The sequence below is a fragment of the Gossypium hirsutum genome, chromosome A09 (genome assembly GCF_007990345.1).
Source record: "Gossypium hirsutum isolate 1008001.06 chromosome A09, Gossypium_hirsutum_v2.1, whole genome shotgun sequence".
In the NCBI taxonomy this organism is placed as follows: Eukaryota; Viridiplantae; Streptophyta; class Magnoliopsida; order Malvales; family Malvaceae; genus Gossypium; species Gossypium hirsutum.
In genome coordinates this window covers 85007138-85027789 of record NC_053432.1, presented here as the reverse complement: position 1 = coordinate 85027789, position 20652 = coordinate 85007138, and the positions used below count along the sequence as shown (strand labels likewise).

General features: G+C 33.4%; 4 protein-coding genes across 7 annotated transcripts; 1 reads left to right on the top strand and 3 right to left on the bottom strand.

Moving 5' to 3' along the window:
• The first annotated feature begins 4232 nt into the window (after positions 1-4232).
• LOC107931375 (nucleoside diphosphate kinase 2, chloroplastic) lies at positions 4233-7024 on the top strand. Its single transcript, XM_016863254.2, has 7 exons — positions 4233-4590; positions 4722-4778; positions 5317-5403; positions 5593-5673; positions 5761-5873; positions 5960-6009; positions 6812-7024. Exons 1-7 carry the CDS (start codon positions 4336-4338, stop codon positions 6877-6879), a joined length of 711 nt encoding a protein of 236 aa, XP_016718743.2. The 5' UTR covers positions 4233-4335; the 3' UTR covers positions 6880-7024.
• A 766-nt stretch (positions 7025-7790) lies between these two features.
• LOC121206456 (uncharacterized) lies at positions 7791-9364 on the bottom strand. Of its 2 annotated transcripts, XM_041077397.1 has the most exons (3): positions 8509-9364; positions 8237-8391; positions 7791-8132 (listed from the first exon to the last, which is right to left on the bottom strand). In XM_041077397.1, exons 1-3 carry the CDS (start codon positions 8606-8608, stop codon positions 8106-8108), a joined length of 282 nt encoding a protein of 93 aa, XP_040933331.1. In that variant the 5' UTR covers positions 8609-9364; the 3' UTR covers positions 7791-8105. The 2 variants fall into 2 exon arrangements, with proteins under 2 accessions (XP_040933331.1, XP_040933330.1); XM_041077396.1 differs by having other exon boundaries at positions 7791-8391.
• Positions 9365-9491: 127 nt separating this feature from the next.
• LOC121206455 (aarF domain-containing protein kinase 1) lies at positions 9492-16221 on the bottom strand. Of its 2 annotated transcripts, none has more exons than XM_041077395.1 (14): positions 16052-16221; positions 15610-15749; positions 15347-15475; positions 14724-14918; positions 14410-14457; positions 14158-14286; positions 13515-13639; positions 12670-12780; positions 11864-11972; positions 11610-11728; positions 10754-10907; positions 10220-10364; positions 9943-10026; positions 9492-9774 (listed from the first exon to the last, which is right to left on the bottom strand). In XM_041077395.1, exons 2-13 carry the CDS (start codon positions 15733-15735, stop codon positions 9962-9964), a joined length of 1455 nt encoding a protein of 484 aa, XP_040933329.1. In that variant the 5' UTR covers positions 15736-15749; positions 16052-16221; the 3' UTR covers positions 9492-9774; positions 9943-9961. The 2 variants fall into 2 exon arrangements, with proteins under 2 accessions (XP_040933329.1, XP_040933328.1); XM_041077394.1 differs by having other exon boundaries at positions 9492-9771.
• A 729-nt stretch (positions 16222-16950) lies between these two features.
• On the bottom strand, positions 16951-20049 carry LOC121206454 (26S proteasome non-ATPase regulatory subunit 6 homolog). Of its 2 annotated transcripts, XM_041077393.1 has the most exons (8): positions 19776-20049; positions 19551-19665; positions 18468-18558; positions 18219-18364; positions 17899-18118; positions 17700-17808; positions 17447-17615; positions 16951-17354 (listed from the first exon to the last, which is right to left on the bottom strand). In XM_041077393.1, exons 1-8 carry the CDS (start codon positions 19912-19914, stop codon positions 17180-17182), a joined length of 1164 nt encoding a protein of 387 aa, XP_040933327.1. In that variant the 5' UTR covers positions 19915-20049; the 3' UTR covers positions 16951-17179. The 2 variants fall into 2 exon arrangements, with proteins under 2 accessions (XP_040933327.1, XP_040933326.1); XM_041077392.1 differs by having other exon boundaries at positions 17447-17808; positions 19776-20009.
• Positions 20050-20652: the final 603 nt, after the last annotated feature.

Sequence of the window (20652 nt, the reverse complement as noted above, 5' to 3'; positions counted from 1 at the left end):
TTTCTCCCAACAATGAATCCATGAATTTTGCCATGGGTTAACTAGACTATACCCATATCAACTAAATCTCAATATCAATTAGAATAAAAATCACAATGCATACCTTTCCATTGAAATAGCCATGGCCGAATGCCTTGGTTTCTGTTTTTTCAATCTTTCCTTTCTCAATTTCGGAAAATGAAGAAGATGGAAGATGAGCCTTCCTTCACCTTTGTTTTCTTTACTCACGGCAATTGTAACAAGGAAAAGGATGAACACTCCTTCTTCCTCCCTTATTTTATTCATCTTTTTCCTTTTTAATTCCTTTCTTTAATTTATTCTAATTTACTTACCAATATTAAATAATAAACAACATAAACTTGGAGGAATGGAACCATGCTTGGCCGGCCACTTAACATGAATTGGGCACTTTGACATGCAAACCCAAACTTTCCTATTTTAATACTATTTGGTCCTTACTTATTTACCTATCATAATTTTCTAAGTCTCTCAACTAGATCCTTTCAAGCAAAATTCACATTCCTAAGATAAAATTAAAACATCAAATTTTTATACAAGTACTATCACACATATAAGATATGCAAATAAAATTTTAACTAAATTTTATGACTCGGTTTTATGGTCCCGAAATCACATTCTGACTAGGGTCAAATTAGGGCTGTCACATACCGTATATATGAGATCCTGCATATATTGCAGTAAAGGTGGTTTTCGAAAGGATAATCTTTTAATCTCATTATGAAAAGGGTAATACTTGAAAAGGATTTGTGTACGCAAATGGTACAACTTGAAAAAGTTATGTACACTTTGTGTGTACACTTGGAAAGGTTAGGTATACTTTGTGTATACCATATGAAAAGGAAATGTATACTTTTTGTGTATCATTTGGAAAGGAATGTACACCTCAAGTGTACAATTGGAAAAAGAAAGGTCCATGGGAAATTCAATAATTCAGTGGTAACGACATACATAGTGATATAAAGAGAAATGACATGATGAGCTCATCTATGCATTTTAGTATTTTTGGAAACTAATTAATTGGTTGAATGATTATGTATAGGCCTTATTTGCTAATTGACTAAGTTAATAGACATATTATTTAATGTATGAATTACTTGATGATCATTAATGGTAAGTGCATTTTGGTTATATGAACTTACTAAGCATTAATACTTACTAGGTTTATTTTTCCTGTTTTATAGTGCTCAAAGCTCGTGAAGGTTGGAATTTGGGTCGGAGCTATCATCACACTATCAATCCCTTCATTTTGGTAAAAATGATAAATCTATTTTGTTATAATGACATGTATAAGCTTTTGTGGCCAAATAACATCTTAATATTTTGGTTTGTAACCAAGTCATTAAAGTAATTAGTGGAGCATGTTTAAGATTGGTATGTTGTGGATTAATATAAAAACATGTTGTTTTGAATGTTAAAAGTTTGCTGAATTGGTTAGTAGATACTTATAAATTTTGGTACATGAAAATGATTAAGTTTGGGGTGAGAAAAATGGCCTAAAATGGCCTATTTTCGTCCACATGGTTAGACACATGGGCGTGTGTCTAGGCCGTGTGTGACACACGGTAAGCCCACGGGCCTGTGAAATGATCGTGTGTCCCCTGCATCCTTAAATATGAAGTCAGGATAGTACACGGGCAAAAGACATCGCCGCGTGTTTTGTCATGTGAAGGACACGGGTTTTAAGCATGGTTGTGTGTCCCTTTGATGCTTAAAAAATTGCAAGTCAGAATTGCCTACGGGTTAACCACACGGCCATGGGAGCCATACAGGAATGTGCCCCTAACTTCAAGAAATTTTTTTCAAAGTTTTCTATAGTTACCGGTTTAATTCCAAATCATTTCTAAAGCATGTATTGGACCCCGTAGACCCATTTTAGGGAATTTATGGTGAAATTTGCAAAGTTTTGATTTGAAATATAAATTTATGACTTGATTTTGTACAAATGCTAATATATAAGTTTGGTAATGCCTCGTAACCCTATTTCGATGACGGATATGGGTTAGGGGTGTTACATACTACGAATGGTTATTGAACTATTGCAATGTTTTTATTTAAGTTTTAATCTTTTAATTTTTTAAAAAAAACCATATCTAATTTCACTAAATTATCAATAAATATACGTTTTAAAATGTTACAAAACGGTTATTGAACTATTCGAAAGTTTTCCTTTAAATTACTAAGTTGTTAAAATTGTTGCTATATGACCTTCTTTATTCGCACTGCCTGACTCAATCAAAAACTCTTCTTTCCATTCTCTTTTACAGTTAGTTTTTTTCTCTTAATAAAAAAATTTTAAATGTTACGAATTAATGAACCAAAATCTAAATAATGTTATCTTATCTTTGACACTAATCTTTAGATCAACTTGGACTTAAGGCATGTTTTTCTACTTATAAATGTGTACTAATCTACTGTATCGACCATTGAATTGTCGCTTCAAACTCATTAATCAATTTTTTTTTATAAAAAGAATCTTAATAATTTAGTGACTTAAATAAAAAAATTTCGAATAATTTAATAATTTAAATTAAATCTTTTGAATATTTTAAAAAAAATTAAAGGGTAAAATGGATCAACTTAGAAAATGTTATCGGTAGTGATTAAAAAAAAATTTACCCATTTTTGTTTTGTCAAATTCCACAGACCAAATTAAGGCCGGCAAATGACTATGTCCGATAACTTGAGTTTGATTCGTTACGAACAATGAGGTTTGTTTTTGGATGCATAGAACAAGGACCAATTAATTTGGTTTTTTTTTTTTTTGAGAAACTGAATAAATTATTTTATTGAATACTAAATTTAAAGTACACAATGCAAAAGACTAGAAGGAATTTTGAATTTTAAAAAGTGTTTTTGTCATTTTTTTTTGCTCTTCTTGGAGACTTGTACTTATAGTCAAAAGTTTTCATTTTTCAGAATTTAATTATTTTTACTGTTAATTTCAAATATTAACATCTAACCATTTAAAATTCCAATTACAACATTTGATTTTTTTTTCAGGTTTGATATGTATTTCTTTTTGGTAAAAAAATGTTAAGGTGGGTCGGGTTATTCATCTAGATTAGAAGGCTCACTCGATATTTGAGAGGGTTTAGACAAAAAAATTAGGTTCAAAAAATGGACTTGGGCAAAACAATTAGATCCACTTAAAATATGGGTTGGACTCATGCTTGAACATTTAAGGCCAGAGTCCGGCTTGACCTGACTCATTTTTAAGTTTATAATACTTGGTATTATTATTTTTTATATATTATGAAATTTAGAATACATTAAAAAAACTTATACTAAATATATAATATTACTCTAATATAAACATTAAATAATATTAAGAAAACTATATAAAAACTTTCAATAAATAAAAATATAAAATTTTATTAAATATTAAAATAATATAATATAAATTAAAAAAATAAAAATAATATAGGTGAGCCTAAAATGAGTTTGTGTTAGTCTTTGGTATTTAGATCCATATTTCGGGCCGGGCCGATTTTGGATAAATATAAAGTATGTTAATATCATTTTAGACCAAACCAGAATCAAACTCGACCCGACCTGATTTTTGAGTACCTCTATAATAACCATGTTTAATTCACCTATATTATTATATAGTGATAAGATTTAGTAAAATTTTAAATACCACGTGTTTTTAATATAACTTTATATTATCTAGTAAGGTGAGATTTTATCTCATTATTCATTTTCGTTTAAAAAAAAACTTTAACGTTTTTTTTAAAAATAAAAGTAGAAATGTTATGGAGGATATTGCATTAAGAGTCAAATTATATTTTATTCCCTCTACTCAAAAAAGAATAAATTAGTGTCTATAGGTTAAGTCAAAGAACAAATTGGCAATTGTGTTAAAAATTCTATTCATTTCTATTGTTAAAAACTCATCCTTGTATATTAGAGGACTAATTTGCTCTTTATTCTAATGTACATGGACTAATTTACCTATTTTTTTAAGTAAAAAGGAGTAAAATATAATTTGACTCATAATACAAGAGATTCCATGATTCTTTTAGCAAAAACTAATGAATCAAAATCTTTATACCATTATACTAGAGTGATGATATGATAGGATCTCAAAATGAGATATCATAATACTTAGAGGAATCCATGTTCAATCCAAATAGAGAAAATAAAAGGACTAAAGTAGACAAATTGATAAGTTCAGGGATTAAATTTTAGTTTATCCCACTAGCAAACACAGAAGGTCAGTACCGTAACTTTGACGTTGCAAAAAGTACATTTTAGCCTCGTGTGGCGAAAGTGAAACAAGGGAAAGGCAGATTGAGAAAGAAAGAACAAGAAACGATGGAGACAATAACATTATCCCCTTCGCTTACCACTTCATCCTTTGGCACCTCAGCGGCGGCGACGGTGAAGCGAAGCAGCGCCACCTGTTTATCCTACACCTCTCACGCAAACCTTAACGTGAACCACTTAGCAGCATTCCACAAACAATCCCATCTCTTCACAAAATCCCCTACACGTCCTTTCGTATTCACTAAAACCCGTGCTAATAAATCCGCCCATGGCATCTTCCTTCCTCACTTGGTCGCTTCATTGGTCTGATTCTTACCTCCTTTTCAGCTTTTCCCCCATGTTTTTGCTATAATTGAAGTGCCTATTTATTAATATTTTGAAAATTTGAAGTTCACATTGTTGATTTATACTCTCGCTTTTCTTTTTGGTTTCAGGAACAAGTTGAACAAACTTACATTATGGTCAAGCCTGATGGTGTACAGCGTGGCCTTGTAAGCTTTGCTTCAATTCTTTTGTTTAAGATCTTATGCTCCATAATCCATTTCTTGTTGCTAAATTGCTGAAATTACACATTTTTTGAGTCTTAAATTGATTGTTTTCTATTTGTTTATGACTTTATGTGAAGGCATTTTAGGTAAACTTAACAATTCGTGTATTCTGTGTTGTGTTGGTGTATTTTACCATATTTTAATTGCTTGCTATCTATTGGTTTATTCGCAAAGCATTTGAGGTAAACTAGGCAATTCGTGTATTTTTCTGTATTATAATTATGTTTAAGATATTTTATTTTTTTATATAAATTTTGATATGTTAATAATTCATATCATGTAGATTTTGAGCAATTAATGTATTTGGGTCGTATTTTTGTTATTTTTCATGTTGTGTTGTATTTTGTATCATGTTTTAGCTAATTTTAGTATCCAAAAAGGGAATTGTTTATAAATTATAATAGAACTTTTGGAATTTTGATTTTGAATCTTTTTTCTTCTGAATTTTAGCATATATTTTACATATTTTATATTTATTTAGGTTGGAGAAATTATTTCGCGGTTCGAGAGGAAAGGGTTTAAGCTGACCGGCTTGAAGCTCTTTCAATGCCCCAAAGAATTGGCTGAGGTTTGTAAGTTTGCGGTTGGATTGATGTTTTCATGTGCCGTTTTGTTCTACGTTAAGAAACTCAATGCTTGTTATTGTTATTTTACATTAAGATACTTGATAACTCGAGTTTGACTTGACAAAGCACATTGTTCTTAACTTTGGGAGCTTACATAATAATATACGTGATCGGTGTTATGATGGTTATAGGAACACTATAAGGATCTCAAGACCAAGTCATTCTATCCTACCCTGATTGACTACATTACTTCTGGACCGGTTGTTTGTATGGTACGATCCCTTCTAATTTCTTCTTGTATCATACGTTTCAGGTATGTCATTGATCGAGAAATCTGATGATGATTTTATGTTTTCAAGGTCTGGGAAGGTGTTGGTGTTGTTGCCTCCGCACGTAAGCTGATCGGATCTACCAATCCTCTTCAGGCTGAGCCTGGCACTATAAGAGGAGACCTTGCGGTTCAAACAGGAAGGTTAGCCTATGTTTACCCTGTTTCTGAGCCTCTAATTTCTCAACTTCGATTTGCAGCAGATATTCTGATAATGAAAATGTGGGCAGGAATGTCGTCCATGGTAGTGACAGCCCTGAGAATGGCAAGCGTGAAACTGGTAGGTTCCTTTTTCTGGTATTCAAACATATTATCTCCGAAATGATTTCCTCCTAGCTGCTTTGGTACTAAGCTGTCCAGACTTGGGTGTGTTTGTCTAATTTTGGTATGTGTTTGATATCCATCCTTACAAAATTTTCCAAGTTTTTCATGGTAATTGGAGAATCTTTGGAAGGTTATATCTCCATTTCTACATCTAGATATGCTTCGGACATGGATATTTTAAGAAAAATGAAAGAGTCAGAGTAACATAGCTTTTGTATGTTTCTAAATTCAAATGCCATGCTCCAATAGATCGCGCACCAACTGAAAAGTGGTTTAAAAGTTTATGCATTTAGCCACCGTTTAGTTCTTGAGAAAATTTCCGTTTTTGAACTCTGAACCAAAGTAGATCACCTAGGATCCTTTTTGACCCTTCCCCTTTGCTCGTTAAGGAACCCTTAATGGCACCCTCTTTGGTCTCCGATCTCTTTCTCTTAATCATGGAAAGAAAAAAACGGATGGGATTTATCTGTTGAATCGGGAACTGGTGATTTATCCGGTCTAGCAGGTATGCAAGAACTAGATGAATGTTGGACCAATCAAAAAATGATTCAACAGGTTAAAAGCCGGATTGAATTGGCAAAATAACAACAACCAATTTTCTATATATTTATTTATTTTATCAAAATTTTATTTGTAATTAATGAGATTTGAATTCTTAATATCGGCCTGTTGAACCAATTGGATCAAGAATTGAAGGTCTGACAGGTCTGGTTCAATTCCCGATATAGCTTTCTTAAAACATTGCTTTTCATATTCAGCTCTTTGGTTCAAAGAAGGTGAATTATGTGAGTGGACACCTGCTCAAGCACCATGGTTAATGGAGTGACCTTTTTTCATTGTTTAGGCAAAAGCAATTTGTAAGCTCTCTTCTTATCAACCCATTTATTTCTTCAAGATTGATGTAATTGCAAATGTTAGAGCTGCAGGTTTTGTATGAATAATGGAAGAAATTCATGTGTTTTTGCTTTCTAGTCCTTAATTTATGACAGGAAATTTCAATATTATCACCATTGGATTTGCAATTTCTAATTCAACCAATTTTTCAGAGAGTTAACAAAATATAATCTTAACTACAATGCACAAATGGCCAAAGGACAAAGAAAAAGACACCACTCATCAAACTAGATTTAAACATGCCAAACACACATTATCATATTCAAATTTGGAAGGGTAAACTATCTAACTGTTAATAAATTTTTTTATTACTGAAATTTAAAAATTACAAAAATGATCATCTAATTATTTAATTTGATTTTTTTTATCATCAATTGACTAATGTAAAAATATAAACATTAAAAAATCTAAAATAATTGAATGACAAAATTATTAATAATTAAGTGATTACTAGTATAATTTATTGGATACTAATCTATCTTTACAATGCCAAATTCAATTTGAATCTTCAAAATTTGAGTTTTTTTTTTCTTTTATCGTGGGATTGAATGTTAAAAAGTCTCGTTAATTATAAATAAAATTTTGGAAAAAAAAAGGAAAATTGATTTTTATCAATCCAATTCAATGTTTTGCAATCAGTTCGGTCATTGGCATTGGGGATTCATTAATGATTTTTATTATTAAATCTTATTGGTATTTAGACAAATAAAAATTTCAGCTAATTAGATTCTATAGAGTTCTACATTCAAATTGGTTTAAAAAAAATATAGAAGGTTAAATTTTGGTTCAAAATAGAAAATAAGGAAAATAGTAAATAAAATATGAAAAAAAAACAAAGAATCGAAAGCCTCAATTATATTGTTTTGATAAATATTCGTACGGATATAAAATATAACCCTTCAAATGTTTAAAAAAATTAAACATACCCGTAATACAAAGAATTCACAAGGTTTCTAAACCCAACAAATAAGCAAAATCTAAGCCCTTCATTGAAACAAATTCAATCATATAATAGTACTTCCATTGCTTGTGCTAGTGCTAGTGCTAGTGCTAGATTCATGGTTTTCCCTTGATCTTTTCCCACTGCTCAAAGATTGATACTCAATTGAACCCAAAAAACTCGTAGAACCAATCGATTCTATCGTCATTGTTTGATCACTAATCGTTGAAACGCGTTGATGATCCCTAAATTTGGAAAACAAGTAGTGAATCGACGTACCGTTACTTCCTTGCTGAGAATTGAAGTTACTCGTTGATTGAAAATCACTTGAAGTATATGAAACACTCACAGGAGAATAATCCGTGTCAATCACCATCGATTCATCATCGGAGTTCGTATTGCTTGGAACAGTCCCAGAAGCGCAATCGGTTAAATCAGCCGCCGTCGTCGGCTGTGGGATCAGGTGACGTTGGGAACCTAGTTTAAGCTTCATCAGTGTAGTCTCTGTATAATAAAGGAAGTTTTACAAATTCAAAAAACGAAAATCAGTATTAATCATTTCAGATCTATAGTAGAATTGAGAGGATTGATCTTTGAAAAGGATTAAAAATAAGGAAATACCATAGATGGAGAGGGAATCGTCCTTGATGATCTTGGAAGGCGGAGTGTCGAAGCAGTCAACTGACGACGGCGACGGTAACGCTCTTACTCTTCCGAACATCTCTCCGTTTCTGATGGTATTTTCGGCCCCCTAACAATAGCTTCGTTCAAAAGAAGGATATTTGGGGGTATTTGAAAATGGCGGAAATCACACAAACTAAGAAAAGAAAAAAAGATGAGATTTGGTTTTGGTTCCGGATTTGGATTCTTTTTTCTTTCGTTCGGCGCCATAAATTAAAGGAGCGGGAAGCGTTTCTCGTACTCTCTCGATCTCTATTTTCATAGCTGATCCCCTCCCGCCAAAACTTCTAGGTTGGGCCTTTACTTTTTGAAGCCTAACCCTAACATTTTCATAAATCATCTTGGGTTAGTTTTGACCCATAGAATCCTAAAGGGTTGTTTTAAGTTTAAATATTATAATTATTGTCAAAGTAGGTTTGGTCGAATTTAGTTTTAAATTAATCAAATTAGATTTTCGAGTTTAAGTAAAAATTATCATGTTTGATTTTCATTATTTTCTTGCTCAAATGACAGGCCTTTAGCTCTCGTTAAAGAAGAGGAAATGAGTTGCGATTCTTTTTTTATCTAACCCAATATCTAGTATTGTTATACATAAAGAAGAGGAAATGGGTTCTTCCTCTCTTCCGCAGAGAAACACTCCATTACTTCTCTTCCTCATTTTCACCACCATTGATAGCTCTCCACCCTACAAAAGTGAACCTTTTCAAACTTCTCACCCCCTTCTCTTTGTATCAAGAGGGATCAACTAAGATTTTATCATTGCACCACAAGCTCAGTTAACAAAACTCATGCATAAAAAATTGACTTTTAGCCATTTACTTGTTAGAGAAGTCATTCTTTTTAGGTCCAACCATAGAAGTGATTTTATCATTACACCACAAACCCTGTTGACGAAAGGAAATCGTAAAAATCACAAATGAAGATGCCAAATGAATGTATATTCTCTGACCAAAAACATAAAGATGAATGTATTTGTTACAAATGAATTGAATTTCAAAAATTGAAATCGAAAAAGAAAATAAGAAACAGTTAAATCAGTCCATAAACAAGCTTGTAATCTCTCTCTCTCTATATATACAGCAACCTGGTATTCATATAGACTGGTTTAAGCCCTACCTTTTCTTCAGGTTGCCAATCAAGCTCTCTGGAAAAAATCTCCCAAAAGAACCCGGATTTCGTATATCGGTCTTAATGCTTTGATTCCTGCTAATCTCAAGTAAAGAAACAAAATGATTTTATGTTTTACGAATGAATCGGATTTTTAAATCGAAAAACAAAAGAAGGAACAGCTTACAGCTGCCTATCAGTTCATAAACAAGCTGGTAGTCTTATATATATACAGCAAACTGGTATTATGGAATGATTCAAGCCTACCTTTTTGTACAACTTCCGATCAATTTCTCCAGAAAAATCTCCTGAAAGAACTCGGCTTTCGTACTCTACTCTTTCTATTGGCACCTAAAAATAAGAGCAGATAAATTGAAAATTAAACAGGAGGTAATGTAATGTTGTGCTGATTGTTTTCGAAACATATGTTTTCTGATTCCACATGCAGAAAAGGGGAAAATAAACAGCAATCCAATTTTGAGAGGCTTTGCTAAATGCGATATAAATGCTCCATTAATCTTAGCTTAGGGCTCAAAACTGACACCTTTTAACCTTCCAGCATTATACAAAGCCTCTTCTGCAATAGGCCTCCATTGCTCTGCACACGAGAAGTTAATTCCAAGACCAACACTAAGTCCTCTCAGAAGATGTACTGTACGAAGAATTGAGAAGAGTTCCTCGGGGAAAGACTGCCATAGGCAAGAAAAAAATTGTTATCTACATTATTCAGACTCAGGTATGAGTACCAATATGGGCATAGGTCTAACACAGGTATAGCAATTCTTTTTCCAAATTTTTCATGCATTTAGACAATCCTTGGAGCATAGGTGTTAAACACGGATACTCCAAGAAAAACGAAGAGTTGAAGCAATATAGTTTGTTATGATCACTAGAAACTGTTCTCTATCATCGATTGAGAAACAAATCAATGATAGGTGAACAGACAAAGTTCGTAAGACTAATGAGTACTTCAGAGTTCAGCAAAAAGCACAAACCGAGCAAGAACAGAAAATGGGGTTTTTTTGGGAGTCGGGACTGGGAAACTGTGGTGATTTAACTGTTTTATATAAGCCTTTACCTCTACAGCGATTTTCTTTATTGAAGAATCTTCGGAGAAAGGTTGCAGCATTGCCACTCCGGGAGGTAGTTTCGTATCAAACATTGTTTGGGCCAAGCGAAGCAGTTCCTGTTGTTCATTCCCACAGTTGCTTACAGTACCTATGCCGAGTTCTCTAAAAGCAAGGACAATATAACATTATTGATCCCAGTTATTGGTTCAGATTGTCAGGATCACGATATCAAATCAATGCAAATATTAATTATGTCATTCAGACTTGAGTGCTAGTGTTGGATACCGTATGAGTCTGGATATGCATTCGGCATGAACACTGAAAGTATTTCTAGACTATGTTATTTGGACTTGAATGTGAGTGTCAAATACAGGTATGTATCTAACATGGGTATGGTTAAAATTCTTTTAAAAACTTTTTCCATGTATTTGGGGAGCACTGAAAGTCATATCCCCATATCCATATGACAAATATAAGTATCCAACATGAGTACTTTAAGAAAATGAAGAGTTCGAGCAACATAGCATCTAAAAAAATGAAGACTTGGAGTAATGTAGATTATTAAACCTCCCACTAGATTCATGTGGATCGCTCCAAAAATTGCCTATAATTTTTATTCTATTCAAAACTCATGTACCTATGTTTCTCAAACTCGAGTGAGCAAGTATAGGATATGAAAATGTGTCCAACATGGGTGTATTAATTTTTTTTCTAAATTTTTCCATGCATATGAAGGGTCATACCCCCAAACCCGTATCAGAAAATGTCTACTTCAAGAAAACGAAAAGTCAAAGTGACATGGCAGCCAACCAAACTCTGTATTGGAATGTTATTGAAAGCATGAATCGAAACTCAAAAGTTTACCTATAACTTTCCATTGCTTTTACAGGATCATTATCGGCTATGGCTAGAACCAAATTAGCATATCCGAGCCTCAATTGGTCAGGCAGATCCTTCACTTGCCCGTAGTCCAGTAAGGCAACCTGGCTTATGGAAAAAAAGCAAACTGGTTAGTATGCTATATGCCTATATGGCAGATTATATATATGAATATGAATTGGCAACAAAGGCTATAAAAGAACTAAAAGAAAACCAAAAATTTGTGATAGCCAACTTGCCTCTGAACCTTTACAGATCAATATATTCCCGGGATGGGGATCTGCATGGAAGAAACCGCTCTTTAGTATCATCTGTCCATATGCTAGTGTCAAACTTTTAAGTATGTTCCTGCATTTACGACAAGTATTATTTTAAGCACTTTTTTATGCATTCCGAAAAAGCTAAGATGAAGGGAGAGGGAGAAACAGGAGCCATTTCTTGATAGACTCATAGCCCTTATAGACAACCCAATTAACATTATGCAACTTTTGAGGAGTAAGCAAAAAACAATTTACAAAGCAGTGATAGACTTGGGAGTCAGGAAACCAAACAGTTATACGTGGCTGAAGAAATAACCAGACAGTTACATGCAGTACTTCATGCTGATGTAGAAGGATCAGTTTTTAACAGTGAAAATAGATGGAATTTATAACAGGAGGACCGGTTTGCCCATTGATCAAACGTACAGGGATTAATTTGCCTATTTTTTGAGTAGAGGGAGCAAAATGCAATCTGATTCTTAGTACATGGGTCTCCATAGCACTTTTACCCCAGAAAAAGGGGTGGGGTTATATTCTCTAAATACCCTCCTAATACATGGAAATCTCAGAAAAAGTGAAACTACCCATCAGACACATATCAGTGTCCGACATTCATACCCAAGTTCGACTAAACATAGTTTAGGAACCCAAAATGATAAGAGTCAAAGTCATCATAGAGGATATAAAGAACAATAAGAAGGAAAATATTAAGCAATAAGACCATATGGATGATAAAAGATTTTGGAGAAAATTTGATATCTGCAAAGTGGAAACTTAGTACTTACTGCTTTGCTGCTGCTGCCATCTTACCACCAGGATTAATCCCTCTTTTAGCCATTTCATCACCGAGTTTCAGGATCGGGATTCCATCGATATATTCCATCACTAAGACCCTCCTATTTAAACAGATAAACTTCGCATTACAGAAATGCCAGCATCAGTAATAAAGCAGTAAAAGATGTTCATTAAGAGAAACAACATAAAATGCATCCACCATCTAGAAAACATGAATTAATGTATAGACCATGTAAAAAATAGCGCACAATTTAAATCAATATACTGTTTTAGCTAAGAGGTGATATCATTAGAAATAAAAGGCAAAAAGTAGGCCAAAATGTGATAAAAGTATAATGGAGGCCCTTCTACTAGGAGTCATATTGCATTTTGACCCCACTACTTAAAAAATGAACAAATTAGTCCCTGTTGGTTAGATTATAGAGTAAATTGGTCATTTCTATTAAAAATTTCATCCATTTCTACCGTTAAAAACTGGTGTGGTTAACGGAATAACCAGACAATAACATGTGGCGTGCCACGTGTATCTCATCCTAGTGTACATGGACAAATTTTTAACAGTAGAAATGGATGAAATTTTTAATAGAAATATCAGTTTGCTCTTTGATCTAACTTGCACATTTTTTTAGTAGAAGGGGCAAAATGCAATCAACTCCTAATATAGAGGCCTCCATGGTACTTTTACCACCAGAACACAAAATTCTAAAAGCAAAACATGTAGATCCTCCAGCAATGACAGATGCATATTCAAACACATACACCTCTACAAGCAAGATGCAAAGTTACTGATTTATTGGTACAAATATGTCATTACAAGATATCAGTATGAACTTGCCTTGAAGCCAAATTCTGAACCACTCTCGGAACTAGAACTGGAGATTTTCTGTTATTCTCATATAAGAAACGGTGAATCCTCTCCATAGCATTGGCTTCTCTTAGAAAATCGAATTCATACCCAATCTTCAAAAGCACAAAGGATAAATAAATAACGACATCCAAAAGAAAAATGAAATGCAAATCATGCAGAATGGTACTCTTAATTTATGTAATTTAAAGAGTATATAAAGCATAAGTCCAACCAAAAAAGACATCAAATCAACTTAATGGCTTGAGATACAACTGTAAAAAATGATTATATATTCCATTAAAAGTATTACCAACATGAATAAGTTGCAACCATTTATCAGTTAGTAGATTACCCACTGATATTCGCTAATGGCCTAAGCGAATAAGTTAAGCCATAAGGGTAGAATTATATTCTAGTGACCGGAAATGATTCATTAGAAATTGATTAATGAGATGCAGTTGCCCTGGAAGCCCTTGACAGTGAAAATTAGTTTTTTTTCCCCCTCAAGATTGACCCTCCCTTATTCCTAAGTAAGAGACTCGTCATTCTTCAAATGTTTTCCTAGCCATTGTTATTAACCACTTAAAACGGCAAAAAGGTAAAAAACAAAAAATAAAAAGAATATCGCCACCTGTGTTTCCATTTCTTTGGTAACAGAATACAAATCGAATTTGATATCTGTCTTTTGCATGTACAATGCAAATGCTTGCAAGTTACGGATGTCAGTCATCATCAGTTCTTGGATTCCGGGATGTTGAACCTGCCATAAACCTAATACTCAGAATCTCAAGGACATATAAGGCTTTAAAGTCATCTTTAACAAGACTTACTTTAAACAGTAACATCATTCATAATGCTAAAAATTGTCTTCAAGAGAACTTACCTTAACAACAACATCATTCTTATCGCCTCTGAGTCTTGCTCGATGAACCTATATAAGGTATAATCATAGGGTTCTTATAAGCAAATGACTTAAAAAATAACAAGAAGAAGAAACCGAATCATCAAAATGGTAACATTAAAGCTGCAAATGGACTCTATCCTGTTGTATGTTGGCAAGTTTGAAGCTTATTTAACAAAAATATTCGTTCTTTACCCGTTCTAAGTATCAAAATGCTTCAAATTTCAACACATACCCTTCCTAGCCTGCTCATATCAGCAGGATTTCGAGCTATGTAAAGAAATGGAAAATAGTACCTGTGCAATTGAAGCCGAGCCAAGAGGATTTACATCAAACTTTTCAAAAATTCCACTAATACTTTGACCCAACTCCTTCTCTAAAACACGTTGAACACCATCAAATGGTGTTGCAGGGGCTTGATCACACAAAGTAACAAGCTTTTTCACCCATGCAGCTGGGGCTAGGTCTGGCTTCCCAATAATTTGAGCAACCTAGTGTAACCAAAGTAACAAATTTTCAATAAAACTATTACCCTAAATCCAAATGAACAACACCTATACACCCATTCTTCGAATGAACTGAAAAAAAAAAAAGAAGACTTCATAGTTTTCCAAGAGCTAAGAACAGCCAATTTCAACAAAAGAAGCAATCAATAAGATATTCAAACAGTAAAAACAGACAAAATCCAATCTGAATTGAACAGTTTTTCACAGCAAAACTGAAGCCCATGTCGCTTCGACCCTTAAAATGGAGATATGACCGTCTAAGGACCCTCTAAATACATGAAAAAGCTTAGCAAAAATGAATATATCAGCTCATATCCGACATTCACACTCGAGTACCAGTAATATTAACTCAAGCTAAGAAATAAGGGGGTTAAAAAACAATTGGGATTAAAAGGCAGTGGAAATCGAACTACCTTAAGGAAGAACCCACCAAGGTCAGAACACATAGCATAAATCTTATCAGCAGCAAGCTCATGCTGTCTTTCCCACATTGCATGTTGTTTTTGAACATCCTTCACGAAACTCACCCGGACTTGAAACACCTTTCAACAATCACCCATCAACCCAAATTTCAGTCAGATTAAGAAAAATAAAGAAAGCCCAGCAAAGGCCATATATATGTACATGTATATATGTATATAATAGAGAGAGAGAGAGAGAAGAGTAAGAGAGGGACCTTGTAGCCAGTATAAATATCAGCAGCTCGAACCCAGAATTGAAATGAACGATGCCATGGTCTCAAATGAAGAGAAACCTTCTCTTGAATATCTTTGAAATCAAAACGAGAAGCTATACCATTCATTTTCTCTCTCACTTCTACAAGAAGAAGAAGAATTTAGCAGCGTCTTTTAGTTTCTCATTCTTAGACCATTAAAGGGAAAAAAGAAAAAAGCTGAAACAGAGAGAGAAGAAGAAGAACAGTGACGAGAGTTTCAGGAAAGAAAAAAAAGAGAGAAACCCTTTGTATAAAGATAAAAAAAGAAAAAGAAAAAAGAGTAGGAATTATGAAAGATAAATTGTGGCTGTGAAGCCAAAGAAAATGCGATTTGGGTTATCCAATGCAATTCTTTATATGTGTAAGTGGGGGGAAATGCAAATGCAAGTAGTGAAGAAACAACGGCCGCTAAGCTAGCTTTTGTGTGCCTTTCAACTGCCTGGTCTTTGCTTCTGGGCTTGTTTTTCGATTTTCTTTTCTTCGAATAAAGAACTAAAGATATATGTTTTTTATTTGAGATGGAGAATTGTGTAATGAGATAAACTGTACTCCGAGAGGAAGTTATCTTGAGATGGATTGAGTTGAGCCCAGCTTCAGTTTTAAGTACTTTATTGCTTCACAATCAATTATTCAAATCTGAATTTACCCTTTAATTAAATTACCCTAACATCGGCGGTGTTCCCTCCTGTGAGGATAATTGAATAATAATTAATATAAAAATCGTTTTGATTGAAATGACGAGTTTGGCTTAAATGATACAACATACATATTTTTATTGCTAAATTATTAATATGTTTTATTTTTAAAGGGGAAAAGAATATTAGCTAAATCTGTGGTCCTCAAACATTCACACCAAACACGAAGTAAATAAAACAATAATACTCTGAATTCAGTATTATAATGGATAACGATACTAATTTAATTTTTATTAAACACTTAAAATACTCCACTCTATTAAAAATTGCCATGAGTGATAACCTCTATGTGTTTCGTTACTGCAATAGACATTTTAGAAAGAAAAAAAATTTAAGTTTGTTAAATTTTAAAACATTTTTTATTATTTTTTTGAAATTTTATGAAATATAGTGCCACTAAAATTTTAAAGATTCAGTCATCTTTTCCATCTAAAAGAATTCAGAGGAAAAGTGACAAAAAAAATATAAACTCCACAAAATCAAAACTTATTTTTGACTAGGTAAACAAACCAATTGAGGACACTTGAATAACTCGATTTTTAATCTCAAATTCAAGAGCGAAATTCAATCAAGCTCGAGCTTTATACCCCAGCCACAATCATCAAGATACCCAGAACAATAAGAAACCAATAGATAACTTTTTAGGAAACTCAGTAGCATCACATTCATTGGCCTAGAAACCAGAAAATGAAAAAAGAAAAAAGGGAAAGAAATGTATATAAAAAATCATGCATGAAAGAAACATCTAAAAGGACAACTTTGCGTTTCCATATTTCATTGAACTTCGAAATTGTTGGTTTATCCATTTCTAAATCAGAAGAAATGCTTGAACTGATTTATAGATCAATAACGCGAGACAACTTCTGGATCCGGTTTAACAAGAAGTCTCCTTGTTTAATGGTTGCCTGGTAGAGCGCATTGTTTGCATCAGGGCGGTTAGTTTCAAGAACACCGGCAACCTTGTCGATCTTGCAATGAAGCTTCCCTGCGGCAATAAAACGTGATAGCTCCCTAGAATCATGGAGAAGAGAAACAAAATGATCATGCCACGGCAAGCAATGTAATACTTCCAAAAAGCCACACCATTGGATATAATCACTTACAGATCAATGAACTCCACGGTCACCCCAAAAGCCTTTGCCATGGCTTCAATGGTAACACTCTTGTAGGATTCCAGAAATTGAGAGTAAACAACAGTTCTAACCTCCCTCATGTAAAACCGGAAATGTGGATGCAAATAACGGTCCAACTTTATCTGTTCGGTCAGACCAGCTGAGATATAATTCCAAACAAATTGATCAATGAAAGAAGTTTTAGATATTGGGTTCAAAGTGATAATTCTATAGCTATACATACCGAACGCTAAGAAGAATGATTTGTACTGACAATCATAAAGAGCGTTTAAAAATTCTGAAAGATTTGGTATTTTTCTAATGACAGTCAAGATCTCAGGAGCATCTACGACCTGTAACATTTAGCCATCAGTAACTTTGCCTGGCCTAAATAGGAAGTAACACAAGTCATAGTACAAGTTTGAGGAAAAACTCTGAAATACCTTTTGTTTAAGGGAAACTCTATCCAACGATATGATGCTCGTAAGCACGGAATAAAATATAAATGTCTCATAAGGGAAAAGCTCGTAAGTTGTGAAGGTTGAAATGGAACCCAAAAATAGATCGGTTGCCTTTTTAAAATTCCGAGTGGCCATGCAATATAAGCCTTCGTAGACCTTCAAACGGTTCTTCCTCTCCCAGTCACCGCCTTCTTCGAATAAACTAGCATCAAAATAGGAGCAACGACGAGTGAAAAGGCATACATCTCTAATTATGCAAAAGCTAGAATTAATGGATATTATTAATAAATATAATTACATACTTTTTTGCTTTATCAATGCTTTTGGAAATAAGATCGAAATCCACGTAGAAAAAACCAATCTGCAAAGTATAGAACACCAAGTCCATCTTTTGCCCAACAGCGACTGTCTTGGTTTCCGTCAACTTAAGTTGCTCCAATGCTTTCTCCTAGATTGAGATAAACATAAGTCAAGATGAAAAATATAGCACTCAAGCATAACTAAACGAGAAGACATCACCTTTAAGAGCAATAAACAAGAACTATTATTACCTTATCACCTATCCGAATGTAATATAAGGATTTAGCTAAATGTGCTTCTCGAACTTCACTTTCACCCAAGTTTTCTTCAGCATCAGCAATCCTATAATGCCAAAAACAGGTTCGGTAAAACAATAACAAAAATTCATCAGAGATCAACATGTGTTTCTTTACTTTCTCTAGGGGATTGCAGCGGGTCAGAGGGCTGAAAAGCTGCAGAGACATAGTTGAAGTGCAAGAGTTTCAGAAGAAATTAAGCCCCTATGTCATTGATTATCATCAATTTTACATTGACTCAGATGAGTCAGATTTAGGTATATGTCACACACTGTTATGTTCAAATTTTTCCAAGTTTTTATATGCTTTTGGAGGGTCCATGGAGAATCATATCTCAAACTCATGTTTAAATACATGTCGGACACTAGTATTTCAATCAAAATGAAGAGTTAACATAGGACATAAACAATTATTTTCTTCTATGTCGCTCTGACTATTTTAACTTTCCATGAAATACTCGTGTCGATCGCATATTCAAACATTGTCATGGAAATATGATATCCCACCAAATATGTAAAAAGAACTTAGGAAAAACTCAATATATCGATGCTCGACTCACCTTGTACCCAAGTCCGAGTAACATAACATTTCGTTGTGTTAAAGAGGAACATTCAACTCATAACTATTTACCTCTGCCGTATTTCATCAAAACATAAATCACTCCAGCATTTCATATACATAAATTTAGTAAATGTTTTCATTCCAAACAAGACACCAAAACAAAAAAGCACCTCTTGAAGTAACCATTCTTAAACAAAAATGCTTAATCAAAGAAAATAAAATCCACCCTCCCCCCACCCCCCCAAAAAAAAAACACTATAATTAAAATCTGAGTCTTTGAAAACCCTAATTCATTCAGAATCTATGTCTCTTTAGACCAAAAGTTCTACATTATATTCTCATTATCAGACAAATGAAAAAAAAAACCTAACAAAATTAAACCAGAATCCCTAAAACCTATGATAAATTTCAGATCAATCCTAAGTAATCAGTAACAAACAGGAGAAGAAAAATTGAAGAAACTAAATAAAATCTCACTTCTCGTCGAGCTTCTTAATCTCCTCCTCATTCTTGGCACGCATCGCGTCCAAAACGTTCTGATCCAGCTCTACCACTTTATCGGCAACTAGGGTTTCATAATACGGAGCCATTTCTACAACCACCACAGCCATGAAGAAAACACGAGAAGCATTAATGCTAGAGTTGAACCGAAATAACTGAGTCGGGAAAAACTAAAGAGAAGAGTTGAATCGGGTGAGTTACCATTGGATTTAACCGAGTTGAGGACTTCATCCTTGAGACGGACCTTCTCGATGTCAGGGACATCTGGATGCTTGAGGAGGAAGACGTTGTGACCAAGGATGAGTTGCTGTGATTGCTGATTTCCGTCTTGCGCGTCCATTGGTGAGTTGGATTGAGTGAGCACTGAGTTGGAATGGAAGGAGTACTGCTTCTCCTTTTTTAGTTTGCTTGGGAAAGGGAAAAATCATAACATAGGCTTCGTCGCGGGGATGGGAATATTGCACTTTTTTTCTTTTGGGGTCAAATTCTGTATTTAGTCCTTGTACTATATACAAATTTTGAATTTAACCTCTACACTCTAATTTGATTAATTTTAGTCCCAACTCAAACTCTGTTAGGATAAATTCTATTATTAGTCTCGTAGTATAAATAAGTTGTGGATTTAACCTCTGATTTTTTCATCACTTTTATTCTTTATATTTTACTTTTTGAGTTTTAAAATTTTCCTATAATAACAATTAAATCTATTAACTAAAATAATATATATTATGAAAATAAAAAAAAAGTTGATGTATAATTACTAAAATTTAAAAATAACATAATTTAACTTAAAATGTTTAATATGTGCGATTAAGATAAATTATCAAATAATTGAATGATTTTATTTAGTGACCATTTTGAGAATTTTTTTAATAGTAATGACTAAATTGATAAAAATAAATAAAGTGACCACAATAGAAACAACTTTATTTTAGAATGATTAACGGTGAAATTTATCCTTTAAACATCAAAGCCAAGTAATACATATATCCTTACCCAAGCTTTATCCGATACAAAATTGACTCATCAAGTAAAACAAGCTAGCTAACTCATGTCATTCATGTAGGACTTATCGAAA